Here is a 23,029-nt window from a genome sequence, read left to right on the forward strand (position 1 = left end):
GGACAGGTATGCCTCACACATTCCGGGAAAATTGGAGAGGGGGGGAGGGTGGGAGAGAGAGAGAGAGAGAGAGAGAGAGAGAGAGAGAGAGAGAGAGAGAGAGAGAGAGAGAGAGAGAGAGAGAGAGAGAGAGAGAGAGAGAGAGAGAGAGAGAGAGAGAGAGAGAGAGAGAGAGAGAGAGAGAGAGAGAGAGAGAGAGAGAGAGAGAGAGAGAGAGAGAGAGAGAGAGAGAGAGAGAGAGAGAGAGAGAGAGAGAGAGAGAGAGAGAGAGAGAGAGATTGATTGAGAGATTGAAGCATTAGGTTGGCCCCTCGCTCACGTGATGCAAACAGTTGGGCTTGTGTTGATCCAAAGTGGAGGGGATGGAATGGAGGGGAGGAATGCGAGTGGTGTGTGGATGTGGTGTCTGTTGGGTCACATGTAAGTGTGGTTGGAGCCACTGCACCTAAGGAGTTTGTGCTGCCGTTCACCAAGTCAGCCTTTGTCAGCACAACTCATCCATTCAAGCAATTACTCGTCCAGGCAATAACACATCCACGTAAGGCAGTATTGGGAAGGCAGCAGGAAGGCAGTTTCGGATTCCGTCCTGATCCTCGGCATATCAGTAAACTCCAGGAGGAAGGCAGGCAGGTTTGTCAGACGGCTCCGTTGTGGCTTGTCTTGGCTTTTGTCGAACTTGGAGTGAGGTGTGCCGGGGCGGTTGTAACACCCCTCTACCCACGTTTCATTTCCCCATTGGTTCTCCTTTACCACAGTGTGACTTCACATACCTTACTTTCCATTACATGCAGCAACCACATCTTGGCAGCGCCACAGAACTCGCATATGGGAATGGCAGCACCAATGTTGGCTTTGATTGTGGTGTCTGTGTGATTGTAATGTTGGTGTGATTGTGGTGTCGGTGTGGTTTTAGGGTTGATATGGTTTGTGCTGTGGGAAGGTGCAGGAGGGAAGGATAGAAAAAAGGATTTGAAGGGATTGAGGATGGAAGGGATTGAAATGGGTTCAATGAAGAAGGGGGGTGGAGGGGGTCCAAAGGTTTTCCTTTTTCCACCATGGCTGCAACACCACATGACCTATCACATCATAGTTATCACAAAAACATTCTACATGAGTAGTCAGTCACATCAATGATGAAAATTTTGTGAAATTTCTATGGTGAAAAAAATAATTCTGCCACCCCGCTTTGATACAACCCCGCTTTGATCGGACACCTGACCCACGATGTCCTCTTTATCAAATCAAATTTAGAATGGGTGGCCGATCACATCTTTGGAGTTTTGCGTTGATCGGATAACTTTTTTTGTCCGACATGGCTGCGAGATCATGTGACTGATGATGTTGAAATTTTCAACCATTATTTCCCATGCCGAGTCGATCGCATTAAAAAAAAATAATTCTCTGAAACCACTTAGCCTTTTAATGCGAAACTTTGCAGTGATGATCCACAACTGTTGCTGCAACTATTTTATTTAAGAATGACCTCATCAGTCACATGATGTGGCAGCCACGTTGGTTTTAAGGAAATAATTAAAGAATTATTTATCTGAAACCATTTAATCTATCAATACTAGACTTTACAGTTATGATCCACTCCCCTTGCTGCATACACGTGACATAAAAAATGATGTCATCAATCACGTGGTGTGGCAGCCACATTGGTTTGAAGGAAAATATTTTAAAATTATATTTCAGAAACTGCTGTAGCGATCGATGTGAAACTTTGCAGTTGTGAACCATTGCTCTTGTTACATGTAAAGCAACATGTTTCACATCGATCTGTGAAGTGGTTTTGGAGAAAAAGGTTTTTCAATTTTCGCTTTACGAACTAACATGGCTGCCAAACCACGTAACCTGTGGCATTGAAAATTTGGACTCTGCCCAGGATTTCGTAATGGATCATGTGTGTGAAGTTTTGGTTTGATCAGATAAGGTTCGTTTTTCTATCCAATATGGCTGCCACACCACGTGACCTATGATGTCATCATTTCCACACTGTACATGTGCAACAATCGTGTTGGATGATATTTGGTAAATTTCGCTTTGATCGGATAAGCGGTTCCAGAGAAAACAGTTTAATATTTTTTTCAATCCAATATGGCCACCAAACCACCCGACATCAATTATTCTTTATCGCACTAGTATCAGAAAGGCATGTTGAATAGGTTTGTGATGTTTCACCTCAATCTGTTCAGCCGTTCTGGAGAATTAGATTTTTGAAGGTTTTAGGAGTAGCCTGGTGTTGGCTCAGTGGTTAGGGTGGCGGCTTGGGATCCTAGAGTCCTGAGTTCAAGAGTTCAAGCCCTGTCAGCCGCTGAATTAATACACCAGGGGGTTGTCTCAGCCTGTCATCCTTCTGAGGTCGGTGACATGAGTACCAGTTCCAGTGTGTGTACTGGTAGAGGGGCACTGCATCAGCAACACAGTCACACTTCAAGAAATGATAGCTACCCCGGCAGAAAAGCTGCCATACGACCACCAAGGTTTATGGGTCAATCCAAGATGGCTGCCATACCATGTGACAAAACATGCTATAGTTATCAAATTTTATTCAGCAAGGCTAGTTGATCATTCGTACGCAGTTTCACTTTGATCTTTAAAGCGGTTCTGGAGAAGATTTTTCTTCCTTTACAAAAAAAACAAAACAAAAACATGGCTGCCAAAACATATGACCAAAGACATCATAAAAACACAAATTCTGTTGACCAATCTATCCCTAAATGAACTTCTCAAGTTTTAATACTGATCTAATGTAGTGTTCTACATGTCGAATTTTGACTGGGATACCACTTCACCAGTGATGTCATAGTCAAATCACCCTTATTCCCCAATGCAGAGTTGTTGCCAGGTGCCAAGTTTCAATTTTTTTTCCATGGCATGGTTTCGGAGATAGAGGTCCAAATTTTTTTCTGTTTTTTTCCAACATGGCTGCCACCCCACGTGACCTTTGACGTAATTATTGATGTTACAAAATTTTGCATGAGTAGTCGCATCTATAGTGAAACTTTTGTGTCAATGGGATAAGCGGTTGCAGAGAAAACAGAAAATTTGCATGGATGTACATACGTATGGACGGAAAACCCGAAAACATAATGGCACCAGCGACTTCGTCACCGCGGGCATAAGTAGGGTAACATTTGTACATGCAGTGTTTTAAAATAACGCTTTTTCTTGCTATGAAACATCATATCTTCCAGTCTCCTTGAATATTTCGAATAAAATAATTTGAACCTGTCATTTTTGACTTGCTTTTATACTAGTAGCAAAATATTTAACAGTTGTGGATGGATTTGGACGAAGATTGGTGCATATTTTGAGTGTTTAACAGGGACAAACTAATTAGATTTTAGTTCAGGTCCGGATGCAGATCGGGCCTATCAGTGGGATGCGCAACGTAAACTGTTTAGCCTAGCGGAGGGATGTATGCGCTCTAGCGAGTGCCTTTCTAGGTCAGCATGTATTTTTTCATTGCTAGTGGGAACAAAACACAAGAATGCATTGCTATTTGCTTACTATGTACATTAAATTAATGTCTTAGTAAGATTTAAATTGTAGTGAGAAGACTTGGTTTAGTTTTCATATTTGCAGTGACTGTAATCCTTTCAGTTTTGAGAACTCTCATAAGATCATATTAAAACTCAGCAATTGTCTGTATTTATTTATTTATGTATGTCTGAACCTTAGAGCATATAGGACTTTTGAAATGATGCGATCTACCCCAGAATGCTTTGCGCACTCATGCAGAGACACCGAGTAACAGCGGCCATTGTGGCACACACTAAACTATATACGTATATTGTGTGTGCAAGATAAGAATTGTGACGTAACATGGCTCACAAAAGCTTCTAAAATAAATTGAAAATACTTTGAAGACTACCTGAGAGAAAGGGGGGTGTGCCTCTGCACAATAAGAGTTGGAGAACGTTCAAGCTTTTAGTTGAACTTGCACAACGAAAGTTCTCATCATAACTTTCTCAGCTTACTCAGTTGTTGGCTGGGCGGATGCAAGTCATGGGTTACCTCAGGGATCAGTACTGGGACCATTATCTATCTATAATTCCAGCAGTGTGTGTGTGTGTGTGTGTGTGTGTGTGTGTGTGTGTGTGTGTGTGTGTGTGTGTGTGTGTGTGTGTGTGTGTGTGTGTGTGTGTGTGTGTGTGTGTGTGTGTGTGTGTGTGTGTGTGTGTGTGTGAGAGAGAGACCGCTATTTCTCGTCAACCACTGGTCCGATCTAAGTGAAACTTGCCAGGTATATTGCTGGGGACCTGACTATGTGCCTTTTCAAGGTTTGATATTAATCGGACAAGTGGTTGCCAAGTTATGGCCATTTATTTTCCAAACCAATGACAGGACACGTTGCTGCGTAGGCGTGGCCGATGGGGAAAGAGCGTCTTCCCCATTATGGGTTACAACATACGGACTTCCGGATAGTGATGACTTACTGTATTCTAATAATTTCTCGATTTCTAATGTGCATTTATAGATAAACACAATGCCCCAATCCAGTAGTCGTTTATGAGAGTGAAGGAACGGCCTGTGTGGTTGCTTGAAAGGTTATTATTATTTTTTTTTTTTTGCACGTACGGGCATGCGAGAGCAAAGGAACGGCCTGTGTGGTTGTTGTTTCTGGCACACGGTTTGAAAGTTTTTTTTCTTTTTTTCTTGCACGTACGGCCGCGCACGTACGGCCACACACGTATGGCCACGCACGTATGGGCACGCGAGAGCGAAGGAACGGCCTGTGTGGTTGTTGTTGCAAGCACGCGGTTTGAAAGTTTTTTGTTTTTTTTGCACGTACGGCCATGTACGTACGCCCACGCACATACGGGCACGCACTAGTTATTCACACTTTAAATAAACGATATGGATAATGCTGTTAAGAGCCGGCTTTTACAATCTGGAGACGTCATAAAGCTTGGAGGTTAGGTAAATAGTAGGGTCGGGGAGGGGGGGTTGTATCAGATTTAGGAAAGTCTCGAAAAGAATAATTAAAATAGAGATTGCATGGTACAAGGGACAGTCTTGGAGCGTGTCACACAGGAGAAGGATCTTGGGGGTAGAGGGGGTAGAGTGGGGGTAGAGTGGTAATATATATCTGGGCGAAGGTAAGCAGACAACAGCGCCAGGCAGCTATAGGTAAGGCATACAAGTTTATATGTTGTATTCGTAGGGGGATAAATTATAAATCAAAGGAGGTAGTGTTAACATTGTATGGGAATTTAATGAGACCTCACCTATAATATAGCATACAGTTTTTGTCACCACATCTGTGGAAGGACAAAGCTGTCATAGAGAGGGTTCGGCATGGGGCTACTAGATTGATTCTGGAGCTAGCTCGACTCAGCTATGAGGAGTTGCTGAAATAGACAGGATTTTATACATTAGAAAGGCGGTGATTATGAAAGGATCTGATTGAGATGTTTAAGATAATGAAGGGTATCGACAAAATAAGAGCAGAAGAGATTTGCAGCCGAATGGACAGTGATAGCAGGGACCATAGTCTGAAAGTAAAGAAGAGGAGAGTTATGACAGTCGTAAAATAGGGGTCTTTCACTCAGAGTAGTTAGTGCTCAGAATAGTGGTCTCCCTGGAAAGGTAGTGGCAGCATAAACGGGAGATAGGTTTAAAATTGGAATTAGATAGGTGCCTCGATGTATTGGAGACAGAGGGGTATGGGGATATTGGCATGGCTTGACCATAGCTTGTGTGTGGATGGGTGATGGTATGTGATGTTGGAGTAGTGCAGACATGATAGGCCAAATATTGAGAAGGAGAAGGATCTGGGGGGTGGGGGGAGGGGATGAGTGATAATATATGGGGGAGAAGGTAAGCAGACATCCCAGTGCCAGGCAGCTATCGGTAAAGCAATATAGCAATAGGTAAAGCTATATAGTGAAGCGGAATGGTGGTCAAATAGCGTCGCCGTTCACTAGACTTTCTGGTACATACCCTTGCATGTGGTAGTTGCTCATGGAGTTGCACTGTGAATGTGTTCATAAGAGCTAGTTGAAGGATACTCAGTTTGCTTGTGATCTAGAAATGGTTGTTACCATGTAAAGTGTGATGAGGTCTTTAATTGCTGTACATGTCTAAGTCCTGTATCTTCTTGAAAGAAGCCATTAAAGTTCATGCTTAATTAATACACTTCAATTACTGAAATCATTCCTTCCAAAGTAATCAACAATCGTATACCAATATATGATCTCACCAACAATCCAACCAGTTGGATCTGGGGGAAAGGATGGGTGAGGGAAGAGTGGACTTCCCCTGTAGTGCAATCATAAACATTGTCAGCCTGCCTGCCATTATGGTGGGTGGGTATACAGTATGTCGTTATCATGCACATTAAACCTATTGAGTCAGCTGTGAGAGGTTCATTTTCTTAAACAATAAGTTTCACTCTATTGGTGCCTCTTTCATTTGCAAAAACCTGCTGTAATGAATGAGTGATGTACTTTCACTATTAATCTTGTGATTACAATGCCAAACAATAATTTTCTTTTCAAGAAAATATTTTCCGAAGAAAAGAAAAGTTTTTGTGAAACAAGGAGAAAATAATACCGTGAGAAAATTTCACAAGAAATCAATGAAAAAATTGTTCTACCTGCAAGAAAAAAATTGTCATGGTTTTTTTTTTTGTTTCAAGAAAACTTTTCTTATTTTCAGAAAATATTTTCTTAACAAGAAAATCATTTTTGCAGTGTGGTTGTTACCCCGCACGCATGAAGCGAAAAGTAGGGTTAAGCATTTGGTTCATGTCTGTCGGTCCATCCATCTATAAACGTCAGTTTATGATCGAGGAACAGCTTATTTAAATTTAATGTTTTATTTTGAACACAAATCAGAACATGAATCAGAAAAAAAACCTGCCGTTTAACAGTACTTTGTCTATAAATTCCTCCCAATCGCACATGTGCAGCAGAGTGAGATAATATATTTACTCTGTCTTCCTGTAAGGCAATCAAACAAAATTGAAAATCATTTCAAACAAGAAACTTACTGATTTTTTTAAGGATGTCATAAAAGGACACAAGCAACAGGTACGAAGAACTAATTTAACATGTTAAATAGTGATGTGAAAGCCTCTGCGAAAATGGTGGTAAAACGGTGGTAAAATTCCGGTATTAATTTATTTAAATTGAATTATAGACGTGTACATTGTCGAACACAAATTGCCTTCTTAGTACTTCCAAACCCCTTCCGTTCAGCAGAACTTGGACATGTTAAATAAGACTGCTTCAATAGTGATAAACTTCTGGAATATATATATATATATATATATATATATATATATATATATATATATATATATATATATATATATATATATATATATATATATTTTTTTTTTTTTTTTTAATGATCTGTAATATCATTATTTACTTATAGACTTAAACACTGCATAGGATATTGTATTCTATGTACTCTCTAGTTGCTGTGGCATTCGATTGAAGTTTTTGTTTGCTTCGTTTTCTAAAACGATTAATGCGTAGTTAACTAACCTTGAGGAGCATTTTTTCAGATCGCATGTTTTAACACATGGTGTGACTGAAAGAGAAGTTCGCATGATTGAGCTGAAAAATATATTTGTTATTGTGTCTTCTTTTTTTAAAGATTTAAAATAACTATTTATTCAGATTCTGATCGATTCTAGTTCGATGGAGAACAGGTTTGTACTGAAGGGAAATCTTTTCAAAAAGCTTTGTAAGGTGTTATAATAAACTCATCGTCTATGATTCTTGGCCTCCTATCTCATTATGCAATCAATGATTATCTTATTTAAAAGAGATTAATCTGGAGTTGTCAGTGGTTTAATAACTGAACTACTGTTGAATGTTTGCATTCAGTGATGACTTAATGTTTTGAGAAAAACAAATTAAGATTGTTTCATTCAATCTCGGAGAGGATCGAGATACAGTAATCCGACTCATAGAAACCTTAGGCCCGCTGATGTTATTAGCCGTTGAAAACTTCAGATACAATGATTTTCTGCTGGTTGTTGATGCACCTTGTGTTAAAATCGAGCTTCATCCTTCCACCCTCATTCTGTGACCATGCCCTTGTATATCAACTCAAGGCACACAAATCCGAGAGCCCCAAAATTTTAAATTCTATAATGGTTATTCACAGATGACCTACACTTTTTCTTCCACAGAATTTGAGAGTAAATTGAATCTAATGAAAATCATCCTCTTTTTAATGCTATCCTTGTGGATGCTGCACATACACATTTATGCCACTGGTGTGCTAAAGCCTTCGTTCCAGAAGCATAGAAAAGTTTAGAACTCGTACACAGCCATTTCAGGCCATCTGCCTTCATATTCTCATCACTTTTATATTTCCCATTCAGATGCTCTTTTAGGGGTCCGAAGAGATGGAAATTACACGGTGACAGATGTGTACTGTCGGAATTGTAAAGCCTTTCCTTTCGAAACTGCCTCCTAATCAAAAGAGAGTTACTTTGGAACCCCCAGAGTGCTTATTTTATAGAATGTAATGTGTGAATGAATCATGGTTTCTGCACTTCCACTGCTGATGCATGTTCTGTTTCAATATCGTTCACATTGCTGTAGTGATTGCCCAATATGAACTGTTCAACATGGGTAATGTTTTCTGGAGTCACAACTGCACTTGGTGGATGTGAACGCAAATATACTTTGCAAGAGAGGCACGTATTATTGATAATGTCCTGTGCAGTGAATCTCCTATAAATTGTAGCTGGTTGGACATTTTAATTCTCCAGAACAATCATTACACAGGCTGTCAGCAGCACATGATGCACTCTTCACTGCGATCTTGCAAATATCGAGAATGATTTTCACAGTTGTGACCGCCTTACAAAGCAGTTTCCAGGTGTTTCCATGAACACCCCTTTAAAGGCCCAGTCACACCTTGACGTTTTAGCCAGCTTGTGCCGATTTTTGCAAAAATTTGTGTAAAACGCTGGTACACGTCGAATACGTTATGGTTATGTTATGTATATGTTAAGACCACGCTGAAAAACACTGCCATAAGAGGTAGTACGCTGGCTTTAAACGTTGAACTTTTGGGTTTTCCTCAAATTTTTTCATGCTTGAAATTTTACGACATATGCCGGCGTATGACTCACACGTTCCGCTACGCTGGCCATAAGTTGTAGGCACGTTATGCGATCGTTGACACACGTTGAAACACGTTACTTGTAAGTTACTCATAAGTCAAAACCCGTGGAGGTAATGTTTAGCGTACCCGAAACTTATTTCTAACCTATGAGTAACGTTTGTAAGCACGCTACACGAACGTTGTTCACACTTTGCGACACGTTACGTGAAAGTACTACTACTACTACCACCACCACTACTACTACTACTACAACCAACATCGCCATCACTAAATTCTCTCGAACTACTACTACTACTACTAATAACATCGACATCATTAAATTCTCTCGAACTACTACTACTACTACTACCACCAACATCGACATGACTAAATTCTCTCCAACTACTACTACTACTACGACTACCATCGACATCACTAAATTCTCTCGAACTACTACTACTACTAACATCGACATCACTAAATTCTCTCGAACTACTACTACTGCTACTAGTACTACTACTACTACTAACATCGACATCACTAAATTATCTCGAACTACTTCTACTGCTACTACTAATAACATCGACATCACTAAATTCTCTCGAACGACTACTACTACTACTACTACTACTACTACTACTACTACTACGACGAATACTACTACTGCCACTGCGAGTGACATTGACATCTACTCAACATGGAGTCTGGAACACTGACGGGTTCCTCTTGTGAAGACCATTTGTATATACCAATTCCCCTAAACGCTGCCAATACGCCATTATACGGTAGCTGTAAGTTAGAAACACGTTCATTAAGTTCTGTGGTCGTCCGGAAGACGTCAATCAAATTCGTCTGCATACGCCAATGTGCGTTTGAGATACGTTACACATAGGTTCAAAGCACACTACTCATAGGTTCAAAGCACGCTACTAATATGTTCAAAGCACGATACTCGTAGGTTAAAAATTAAGTTTCGGGTATGCTAAACATTACCTCGACGTGTTTCAACTAATGAGTAACTTACAAATAACGTGTGGCCGACGTGTGTAAACGATTGCGGAGTGTGCCGAGAACTTACGCCAGCGTATGCGGAACTTGTGAGCCATACGTCGAGTACGTCGTAAAATTTTCAGCATGCTTGAAATTTCACGACGTACTAGACGTACCACGTAATATGCCAGCGTACTTCATTGTTTTTCATCGTGCTCCTAACGTATACACAACTTACCCATACCGTATTCGACGTGTCCCAGCGTTTTAGACACGTTTTTCATAGGTCGCCATACGCTGGCTAAATCGTCAAGGTGTGACTGCGATGTTGACACTTCCAATTTTCAGGCGGTTATGATTTAAATCGGCGAGCGGCAGGTTTTTAACAGAACGCCACGAGTTCGTCGACGATACGTGCAGCACGCTATGACTAAGTTTAACTATCGTTGGGCATAGGTTGTGAACGCCGACAACAGGCTAAGCATTCGTTGGTATAAGTTATCTTTAACACAACGAAACATTCTGTGCTCGTTACTAATACGTTATGCATACGACCAACACGTTATGAATACGACCAAAACATTTTTTTTAAAAACCTCAAAACTTCAGCGTACGCCAACGTTTTACGTCCGTTTTTATATGTTGCCATTCCTGGCTAAAACGTCAAGGTGTGACTGGGCCTTAACTTTCAGTGATCTGTCGTCCTTTTGTGGTATTTTCAGACAAAAATGTGCTGCTTAACCTTGAATCACTCTCATATATATAATCTTTCTTCTCCTTGAGATCTGATTGAAGTTTGTGTTGAGATTCTGATACAGGCTATGATCAGGACAAAATGAAAGCTGTGGATGCATGTAACACTTTCATTTGAGGGATACGAGTTGAAACCCACATTGCATTGACTTTAAGTATTCAATTAACAACTTCCTTCCAAATACATACGTCAAAAATATAAAATATATGATGGATTACAATATCTCAGTTTTTCAGATTATTACAAACTTCGTGGAAACTTAAAGCCTGAAGACCATGATCATGGTTATTTATTTATTACCTCCACCACCAAAGGTGGAAGGAAGTTGTTTTCACCCCTGTGTCTTTGTTTGTTTGTTTATGTGCACGATATCTCAAAAAGTTGCGGACGGATTCGGACGAATGTTGGTGGACAGGTTGAGTATGTGACAAGGTCAAATTGATTCCATTTTGGTTCAGTCTGGATCCAGATCCGGATACGAGAAGTTTTTAAAAAAATTTTATGGTTATTATTCACCTTTGAGAGATTGGGCCAAAAACGATAAATTGCATGATATTTCAAAAAGTTATCGGGCCCGATATGTTCTCGTGGACCAGACATTGGGTGGCGGAGGTATGCGCTCTACCGAGTACCCTTCTTGTTTATTTATTTATTTATCACATCATTACAATGCGACAAAGGCACCTGAGTGCCACACGTCAGTAATTTTATTTGGTATCTCACCAAAGTGCACTAATAAACATGCAGCACTCTTATGCTCTGCTCACTTATTATGATCCTTTTATTTTGCTCACCTTTTCTCCTGTATTGCTCAATTCCTAAATTTATTTTTCACAACTCTTGCATCATTTGATTAAAATGGTGCTCAAAAAAGTTTATCAAAATTTTATTCCGGGGCCTAAACCCACCTGAAATACTTTTGACCCTTTAAAAATGAAAAAAGCTCTGCTGAAACCAGAAGGATGTAACCTCTTTGGTTGTAGCATAAACGGAGCTTCACAGAGCCAAGGAAACACCCGTAGATACACGTTCTGTTTGTTTCATGATTGTTGCAAGATATTATCATAGATGGAGGCTCATTTATGGACGTTGCATTCAACATCTGAACGTCCACTCATGCCGGTGTGGTTCGTTGCTCCGTTCTTATTTCTCAGCATACATGTATTGTCAGTATTCCATTGAGGCTCACATCCATCAACAGTTTTCATTTCAGTTTTTTTCAATCTCTCGACTTGCATTGGAATTTGCGTGGGGGCAACTCACGTACTCCTCGTTTGCACGTCGGTGCTTTCGATCTCTCACAAGTCGCGGACGTCTGATGGACCTTTGGAGCACACTTTATTCCTCTTCTACTCATAAATCAAATCAATCTTGCATAACAGTTTTCGTTTTCGAAGCAAAATCTCGAAGCAATTTATTTATTGATTTATTTATTGCAAAATTACCCGAATATTATTTACTCCTTCATTCACACGGCTTCCTTTTTTTTTGAGATTTCGAGGCACTCTGTCAGTCTTTTCAATATTACGAGTATTTTGCAAGTTAAGTAATTTTATTCGAGAAGAGTCAAAACAGTTTTTTTGTACTTTGTGATTTTGAAATCATGAAATCATCTGTCATCCAGCTCCGAGGCCTAAATTCAGTGTAATGATCTTGAGAAGAGTCACCTTGTGATCAGAATCTAGAGGAATTACTTTCTTTGCTCTGGTATTCTGCACAAAAGCTGGTACGGTGCTGCCAAAGCAGTTCCGTTGCAAGGATTGCACTGGGTGGTTTGCCTTTACCTTCCCGGTGGTATTCAGGGTGGTATTTGTAACCCGGTGGTATCCCGGTGGTATCTGTAATTTAGTTATCGTTCCGGAGATGGCTCGCCTACTTTTTGCGAAGGACACCATGGGATCCTTAATGTACACTAACTATTTAAGCTAGCAGTTGGAAACCCCAGTTTAACATTGTTCTGAGTGAGTAAATTGTTCTGAGGGATGCCACACACATTGATATATCACCCTGCATGCTCAAACACTGTGGAGGGGTGGGGGGGGGGGTGGCGTTTATAGCTCGGCTGAGATTCAATTCTTGGTGAGACAGTTCAGAGGCTTGTGTGCATATAACTCTCGGTTAAACTGCCAGCCCATTGTTACAACTACTACTACTACTATGATACTACTAGTTCTACTACTACTATGACTATTACTGTATTGGTCCAATTTATTCCCATCTCTTTGTGGGATCAGCTGGGGAAAGATTTTGGCCCAAGTCTTTCATGAGCCCTCTGGGCAAGGCCTGACATTCTACTGAACGTGGCAGATTCATGGTGCCGGCAATAACTCCCCTCCTCCTCACAAAAGATCTTTAACTTCATCAACTAATCCTAACAGATGGTACACCCAGCTCAACATCCATCCGATGGATGGGCACACTTTTTGATGTAACACAATGCCGGCAAAGCACCCATCTGAAAGTTTATACTTGGGTCTGTCAAACCCAGACGAGTAGGATCAAAGGTACGTGCACTGCCCCTGCACTGTCTGGTCGGACAAGAGTCTAAGGGAAGCAGTGATACAATTTGCCTAGTTTCTATGGACTGTAAAGCTTTCAATACAATAAAATCATCTTAATGAATAAAGCTTAAAGCTGAGTGAGTAAATACATTTTATGGTTTAATTCATAAATATTTACAATCTTGCATAATGTAATCTTTGAGCACGCATTGAAGACAATAAGTCAGCAGAATATGATTTAAGAACAAAACTTTTCAAGTAACTTTGTCTGTTTCCCTCTCTGAGGTGTATCTGTGTGAAATTATTTTGCAAAAGCACTGAAAGCACTGAAGGGCTTTCATCGTGCCATTTTGTTGTGTGTCCGCACCGCTTATGATATGCAAAGTACTTCCGCTGAAGCCTCGGAAAGGGTTGTCCAGCTTTGGGTGATTTCTGGCTGTGTGGTGTGTGCGTGTGTCTGTGTGTGTGTGTATTTTTAACAGTTGGAAATTCCTTCCACACGGCTGCTGTGATGCACTGGATCAGCTTCCTTATCCTCACGATCTTCTTTGTGGAGGTAAGCTAAATATATGTTGCTTTTGTGGAGCCAGTGGGCTGGGGTAACATCTTGTCTCCCAGCACCTTCTGGCATACCCTGCCATTTCCCCAAACAAATCTGTTCTTTTCAAATAAGTAGCAATATGTTTAGAACATTATCTATGTGCATTCACTTCGAAGATATAGAGTCACTTTTAAACTATAGGTGCCACATCTCAGCATTATAGTGATGACTCTCATCATATTCTCATGTTTGATGATCATTCAGCCGTAAGTGTTACTGTATGGCAGTGAGGTGAGAGTTATTGTGGGGTGATGCTGGTCGAAGCATGATGACATGTGGAGTGAGAGTTTTCTTGAGGTCATATTGAAGCATAAAATGTGGGCTCCCTGCTATTGTGGGGTGATATTGCAAGTCGAGGCCGCGTTTTGTCGTGTAGATGAAACCGGGCTTTTTTATTCATGAAAATGTTTTGACTTTCTGAACTAGTTCACGGATTACATTTGCTTTAAAGACCAGCTCTTATAGATCAATATGAAACTCAATAATAGTCACAGTAAGTCACTTTTAAATATATATTTTGATGCATTAAAATTGGTGTCCAGGCGATTGCTTTAATAACGCCTTTAATTACTGTTCTAATGTCATCATGCACTATACGGAGCACACTATATATGCTTTGCTTGACCGATTGCAATTGGCTTTGCCAAAATCCGAGTTATCGCCTTTCCTCTCTCCATAATGTGTGATTATGATCTTTAAGAAGAAGATCCAAGATATAAAGTGCAAGATATAAAGATATAAAGTTCCTCGTTCCTTGCATGCACTATCAAAATGCAAGATGATTGCCAGTTTCCAATGAGCTTGGGTTGTTTGTTGCATGCTGCACTTTTTTTTTTCATTTTAAAGATTATGAGTTTGGAGGTTGTGTGTTTGTATCTCAGACAACACAACATTACAATTGTATGCAACACAAAGCAGAATTGCAGATGCGACAGACGCACGTTCCGAGTTACCTGATGGCTAGTCAGAATTTTCTGCAGGTGTTTTCCTTTTTTTTTGTTTCTCCCCCAAGAGTGAATTGCCTTCTCATTGCATTTGGTTAAAGATGTCTGCTGAAAGAATATTCTCAGCACGTTTTTAATTGTTGTTGTTCTGACCCCAGGGTCTTGTTGTTTTGTTCTTTTGTTACAGAGCATTTGCAGAATAGTCGTTATTGGTTTGGGGGACTACATTGAGAACAAGTTGGAGGTATGGTAAATTTCAGTGCTTTTATTTTTCATGCAATTATTTATATTCAAAAATGTGTTGTAAAAATTATTTTCTTGCTCCTCGTTGCAGAAAAATTCTGCTTTAACATTGAACACGTCATAATTCTCTCTGACATTTCATGAAATACATCGGTGGAGATCGGAGCTGTTAATTACTTCGAAAGAGTTTTGGTTTCTCTTTCGTGATACGGTAATTTAACCAAGAGAACCTCGGAGTATTGGAAGTGTGCCTTTCAGCATGCACTCGGTCGATTCGTGTTCCTCTTGACTAAAATAAATATTAAGTGATAATTTGTTCAGAAATGTGACAATATTGTCATGAGGGAAGTGAAGAATTGGAGACAACAGTGCAAAGGATGACGGGGATGCAAATGAGGACGGATGAAATGTGGGAAAGCTGTGTTACTCTACCTTCATTAAAATGAAAGTGAATTCAAATCTCAAACTGCAACAGCACTCAGTAGAGCGCATACCTCCACCAGGCTGAACGGTTTATGTTTTATATCCCACTGATAGGCCGGATCAACATCCGGACCTGAACCAAAATCTAATCGGCTTGTTCTTGTCACCGACCCAACTCATCCACCAAGTCTCGGCCGAATCCATCCACAATGTTTTGAGATATCATGCTGCAGTAGATATCGTTTTTGGCCCTCTCTCTCTCAATGCTGAAGAATGACTTTTAAAATCTCATATCCAGATCCGGATTGGGATCCTCACCAAAATCGAAGCAATTCATCCTTGTCACATACCCATCCTGTCCACCAAGTTTCATCCGAATCCGTGAACGACTTTTCGAGATATCCTGCTGACAAACAGACAAACAAACAAACAAACAGACAGACAGACAAACAAGAGTGATGATAATTTTGTACAGTACTTACTGAGTTTAAAGCTCTTCTCACACTCACAACATAAATTCATCTGCACTTTTAAGCTACTATGACTATTACTTCTTTAACAGCCACAATTATTCCCACCTCTTGTGGGGCCGGCACGGTAACGTTTTTGGCCAAATTCTTTCATGATCCGGCTGGCTCTGCCTGATGTTAAACTGAAGCTGGCAGGAATTTGTCGTTTGTTCAGAGTGCCAATGATAACTCACCTACTCTTTGTGAAACACTCCGTGGCATCTTTATCATTCCCACCAACATGTGTTGCTGGCAGACGGGTCCTCCGGTTCAACGTCCTTCGATGGACGGCGCACACACTGATGTATCGCGTTGTAGTGAAACACCAGGTTGAGAGTTTATCGTTTGGTCGAGATTCAAACCCAGGCTAGACAACTCAATGGGGAGTGCACATACCTTTCAGATATCCTGCCAGCTCTAAGTAAACCATTTTTGATGTAGTTTTATTTCGACTTAGAATTAATTGAATTGCTTTTGAGTGTGAACAATTCAAGATTAAATGTTTTTGAGTGAACAAATAATGTCAGCCTAAATATAATGCCAGTCGAAACTCTAAAACATTTCCCATTGCGAGGAGGGTTATCATGTGAGCAGAATTATGATTAAGGGACATTGAACATGTGTTTGGTAATGAAATGATATTAGTTGAGGATCTCACATCATAAGCAGTGGAGATGATGCAGGTTGATGATGATGGTGTTGTTATTTGGAATTCTCTCATCTTTTGCAATTGTAGCTCAACCTAGAGACACATGTTTCAGTATAGCTATTGGATGGGATTCAATCTTGAAAGGTAAACTTCACTAACACCAACTGAAAACAGAGTAGAGTGTGTAATTTCTTGTTTTAGGTATTTAATTTAAACTTGTCACTTCTTAATTGTTTTGGCCACGGGATGCACAATTGCCAATGTTTGACCGCCCGACCTCCCTCCCTCCTGTCCCACGTCCCTCCCTCCTGTCCCACGTCCCTCCCTCCTGTCCCACGTTCCTCCCTCCTGTGCCACCTCCTCCCCTCCTACCCCACCTCCCTCCCCCTCCTGTTCCACCTCCCCTCCCCATCCTGCCCCATCGCCTCCCCTCCTTCCCCACCTCTCCCAGTATGTTATAAATATGTGGTCCCAAGTGCGACACCAACTTACTTTAGTATAACTTTAGCTATTGTTACTTTAATTTTGGGGTTTTTTGTCACATTTTCCTTGTGGTGTATCAACATAGATTGGCCTGAATTTCAGAGGAACTCCCAAAATGGCATCAACCCACGCGAAAAGCTATATATATATATATATATATATATATATATATATATATATATATATATATATATATATATATATATATATATATATATATATATATATATATATATATATTCGTGTCAAATCACTTTACCAAATGTGGCATCCATTGTCATACTCGGATGACCTTTTGGCTAATTTATAACCAGAAAAACAACAACAATAAAATGCCTCCTCGAAATACATATTATTTTGATGCAACATGAGTGTGCATATGAGCTTGAACCGCATGGAGGAGGTTATGAATATGTTAGTTTGTTCTACAAGGACACATCAGTGTACTCTTACATTAATTACAAGGTCATTGTGAAATTATGTCTGGGGGGGGATGGGGGTGGGGGTGGAGTGGGGGGAGTCAATTTTTTTAATTTCAGAGCCAAAAACACAACTTAATGTATTGGACCAGGAAACCCACCCATTGCTGTGCAGAATGTGCAATACTAGCTGGATACTATATAGGAAAGGATGCACCTGTGCAAAGTTTCAATTTTTGGTTGGGGGGGGTGGGGTAATTCCCCCTTTTATAGGGGATTTGCTCGGATTGGAATAGCAAACTGGTGAACAATACCATATATTCAGGGTCCTGCTGTAGTAACAGTCCATTTATTATATTATAACATTTATTATCGGAGATCTGCTGCTTCTGCTGTTGTTATTGTTATCATCGTTGTTACTGTCTAACCTCTCCGAGGGACTTTGGGTTGTCCACGTCTCGTTATGAATGTTTACAGAGTTGTGAATTTTCTCTACGTTAAGTTGCTACTCTATCACAGTGTGTTGCCAAAACGCAGACTGCATGATTCTGTCAAGAGAGGACTTTAAAATTTGGCTAGCATACAACATTTCAGAATAGACAGTGTTAGGGTGAGGGACCATAGCCTGAAAGTAAATAAGAGGAGAGTTTGGACAGTAATAAGGATGGGATCTTTCAGTCAAAGAGAAGTTAATGTGTGGAATGGTCTCCGTGGAGAGGCATAATGGCAGCAGAAAGAATAGATAGGTTTAAATTGGAATTAGATAGGTACCTAGACACATTGGAATTAATTAGGTACCTTGACACATTGGAATTAGATAGGTACCTAGACACATTGGAATTAATTAGGTACCTAGACACATTGGAATTAGATAGGTACCTAGCGCTACCAAAGCATTCTTATACACAAACCACTGTTAAACACTGTAATAAGACGACATTGAGTCGCAGTTTATTTGATGAAGGCTTTAATGATCACCATATAATGCAGTGTCAATCAGCAGCCGACATAACCATATCCATGGCATCTTCTTCACCCCAATACTGCACTCTCTCACATGTTGTGCTCATTTCATAGGGGCTGCACTTGTAAGCTCCTCTTACATACACCACCCCATAGATCATATCCAAGTACTGCAAATCTGGAGGTTCTTGGAAGTATTGTATCAGTGATTTGTGTTCTATTTTGTTCAAGTATATAATTCCATTTAAATAAAGGTTTAAAGAGATTGAAAGGCGTATAAATAAATTAAATCCGGGTTATACCACCTTTTTACCCAGTGTCAAATACATCACCATATCTAACACGTTGCATTCGATATCTGTGCCTGTTGTTTGTGTCCTTTATAACATCCTCAAAAAAACAGTAAGTTTCTTGTCTGAAATGATTTTCAATTTTGTTTGATTGCCAGACAGGGAGACAGTACAAAAATATTATCTCACGCGTCTCTGCGTGTGTGTGATTGGGACGAATTCAAGGCCAAGGTACTGTAGAAGGGCAGTTGTTTTTATTCATGTCCCGATTGCTCTCAAAATAAAAGATTCAATTTAAATACATCGTTTCTTGATCATAAACTGATGATCACAAGGATGGACAGACAGACATTAACCGATTGCTTCACCTCGCTTTTCGCTTCACGTGCATGGGGGTAACGAGGCTCTCTGAGTATGTTTTACTCTCGTGATATGCACGTAGCTCAAATAAGCAATGTTATAAAGGCAGGAGGAAGCCATCAGCATTCTTTGAATATGAACTTTTCAGAGAAGACAAAGCAATAAAAACATCGTTAACTTGTCGTATCACTTTGCTAAAACTCAACCTTAACAATTCCAGCTTGAAATAACTTTGCAGCATTGATGACACAATTTTAACTGTGATGCCATTCTTCCTACACACATGGGCGATTACGATATCACAGCTCGAGAGGATATTCTTGGGGTCCTTTTGCAGTTCGTTCATTTCACACATACAAAAAGTACCCAGTGTTTGGTTTGTTTTTTTTTGGAGACAAAGCCGAGGCTCATGGAGGAGCTAGAATGTAGAATGGATTGTAATCCTAACAGAACAAATGTCCTTTCAAATTATTTCCAAATTCCTCCATGTGTCATAAAGTATCCTGCTATTACAAGCAGTGTTTCTGCAGCGTAATTGATCAACACATCGATATGTTATCTTTTCCAATTCAAATTGATCACCCGAAATCTCAAAATTAAAATGGCAGTGAGGAACTAGACAAGTGATAAATACGTACTTCGATATTCTAATCTCAATATTATGCATGGATGTGGAAGGAGTCGCTGCGTAATTCTGGACCGACTTTCTTGACTGACGTCTTCTCCACTTGCAAGCCGCAAAATGCAAGTTGTGCCGGAGTTTGGTTGACAGAGTGAAAAAGAGCATGCTTTGGTGTTGTGTTGTTACTTGCTCGATCCACCCCTTTTACCGGAATTTTGTTTCATAATACATAGATCATCAATATCCTTGAACAGAACAAACAAGATCCCGAAAATACCTGCTACGTGACCTTAAAGTAGCAAGGGCAACTTTAGTGAATTTCCCAGGAATTTCCGTGGAGGTCGCCGTGTCATGTATCGTGAGCCCCTCATTTGCAGTGGGGGATTGTGACATTTCAGAGCCAATAGTGGATCCACAAAGGCAAGATGTGGAGCCCTCTATAGAAATAGTACTGGGAAATTCACGAGTTTCATTTGTTGTTTTTCCTTAAGGATAAAATATGAAAAAATGTTCGTCATCAGATGTCGTAATTACTAGTTTTTGAATTTTGCATTTTGTTTCTAACCTTGTCTTTCTCACGTGGTGATTAATCTTTTGTTGCTTTTCCTTTTTCAAATTGCCAATTAAAAAAAAAAAGCTTATCCATATTGTTATATGAGCACATCAAATACATTTCAAGTATTTTTATGTTGCATCAACAGAAAAAAATCTTGTATCAACATTGATTGTGACCCAATTCATCTGGAAATTAATGTAGTTTGGTGTTTCAGGGTTGCTGACTGCCCATAGAGCAAAACGTTCTACTTTTTTATCAAAAAGTGACAATGGTTCATATTATTTTATATATCCATCCATCCATTGGGACCATACTCTGTGCAGAGCGTTGGTGCTACCGAAGCAGTCTCCTTGGCTAGTGGGTACAATCCTGGACGGGTCACGACTCTGACACAGGATAGCAGCAAGCTGGCACTCATTTTGCTGACCTCAGAAGGATGACAGGCAGAGTCAACCCCACCTGGTATTAATTGCAATGCTGAGTAGGATTTGAACTCAGGATCCTAGGATCACAAGCCCATCACCCAAACCATTAAGCCGACACCAGGCATATTTTATATATGATGCAAGATTGTGCTGCAGTGTGCTCATAACCTGGCACAAATTCCCAATTCCATCCTGAAATCACACTCAGTCCCGTAATTACCACATTTGACTGCTTCCACATTGAAATGTCACCCTTCAACATTCAACATATCTCCCGGATTGTGAGGACGAAGCACGAGGTCTGTTACTTTCACAGCACAGACAGGTCAGTAGCCTCTGTGTTTTTTACCGCCTCTCTCTCTCTCTTCTAGTCTTTCTCCCTCTGCTCTCTTGGTCCGCTGACCCTCCCCAGCTCCACGAGCATGCACACATTCTTCCATTAACCCCCTCCTAGTTCACTCCCAAAATCCAATGTTTTTGCACATCTCTACTCTTTTGTTCCACATTTCCAATGTTTGTCAAACTGCCATCCAAAGACAGTTAACTTGCATTCTCTCATCCAGGGCTTCAAGTAAGCAGCTTACCACTATCTCATATCATTCCTCACCCCAAGCCCATGATATTTTCTACCCCCATTAACCCTGCTTAAACTAACCCTTTTACTTGCAGGTTACTCCGTTTCCTCTCTCCTCTTTCTTCTCTTTTCCAGTTCATTCATTCCATTGCTTGTTTCGAGCTGTGGCCCCACTGCAGGCATTACGCCATTTTATCATGTCTCCTCACCCTTCCATGGTCCTACATTTTGTACACCAGTGGACCCATCGGTCCATTGCACCAAATTTTCATTGGTCTTCACGGCCTTGTTGGATACCTGCCTGCTGTACTGCTTGAGTGTTAGCTTGGCTTTTCACCAAGTCCAGATGTGATTAAACCAGGGCGGATATTATACGTTTGTTATTATTATTATGATTGCCAAATGATACTATACTATTATTATTGTTCGTAATATCATTAGTATTAATTAATATATGCTTTGTTACAATGTTATCATTATTTTTTGTTGTGTATTTTGTATGCCATGTTTATGCCATGCTGTGGAAGGACCTATTAAGCTGCTCGAAACACCTTAACATGGCACGCGTTGAAAACATGGAAATTCTTCTGGATTTTTTGTAGTCAATTAGCCTAATCAACTGAGGAGATCATGACGATTACTTTGGTGGATCACACTCCACATTTGAAAGCTCCAGTAGAACTACAAAACACATGCCTCACACACATACACACACACACACACACACACACACACACACACACACACACACAGACACAGACACAGACACAGACACAGACACAGACACAGACACAGACACAGACACAGACACAGACACAGACACAGACACAGACACAGACACAGACACAGACACACACACAGACACACACACAGACACACACACACACAGACACAGACACACAGACACACAGACACACAGACACACAGACACACAGACACACAGACACACAGACACACAGACACACAGACACACACACACACACACACACACACACACACCTCATCCATTTATATTAAAGAATTTTCTTTCTTTTTTTAAAGATCAGAAACCTCATAATGCACCCATTAAATTCATGCACTGTCACTTTTGTATAGTTCATTATAATCGTTTAAATATCATTCATATGTTTATATCCACATCTTATGTTGTAGTTCATCATGAAACGCACTAACAATATCTCATTGGTATTGTCTAACCCTTGAAGTTGTCTACTCCTGTGTTTGATTCTGATTTAATTGAATTTGACAAACTGCCAGCTGTGTGCCGCATTATAGAGCACACCATCTCTCATATGGGATGTTTATGGGTTTTACTGTCAGCACTGTGGGCATTAAGCACCCAAAGCCATGGATGGACTTTGTCATTGGCATTCAGTCAATGACCAATAAAACCAAAATGCCCCTTGAATCTAATTTCAAACCAGACAAGTCTGGTAGATCTAACACAACTGTTACACCTGGCACGTATCTAGGCCATCTTTCAGCATCAATGGGGCGTGCTTTTTCTTCCTACTCCAGAATTTACTCTCACATTATCTCCCCTCCTCTCCTTCACCATTGACTTTTTATCCATTCCTGGCTCTGACTCTACTCTGCATCTGCAAGTTGTTCATTTGCACACATCAATATTCTCACAAGTTAA

General features: G+C 40.3%; 1 protein-coding gene across 4 annotated transcripts in view; it reads left to right on the forward strand.

Moving 5' to 3' along the window:
* Positions 1 to 23,029, forward strand: part of LOC147015963 (uncharacterized) — a 659,412-nt gene that overhangs the window by 345,182 nt on the left and 291,201 nt on the right. For all 4 annotated transcript variants that reach the window (XM_085848637.1, XM_085848636.1, XM_085848639.1 and 1 more), the window contains 2 exons: positions 13,809 to 13,882; positions 15,059 to 15,115. In XM_085848637.1, the coding sequence (XP_085704763.1) occupies positions 13,809 to 13,882; positions 15,059 to 15,115 (131 nt within the window). The remainder of the gene's footprint in view (positions 1 to 13,808; positions 13,883 to 15,058; positions 15,116 to 23,029) is intronic.

The sequence above is a fragment of the Eptatretus burgeri genome, chromosome 12, assembly GCF_056783735.1.
Source record: "Eptatretus burgeri isolate ZD-2024b chromosome 12, Ebu_testis_v1, whole genome shotgun sequence".
Lineage (NCBI taxonomy): Eukaryota > Metazoa > Chordata > Myxini > Myxiniformes > Myxinidae > Eptatretus > Eptatretus burgeri.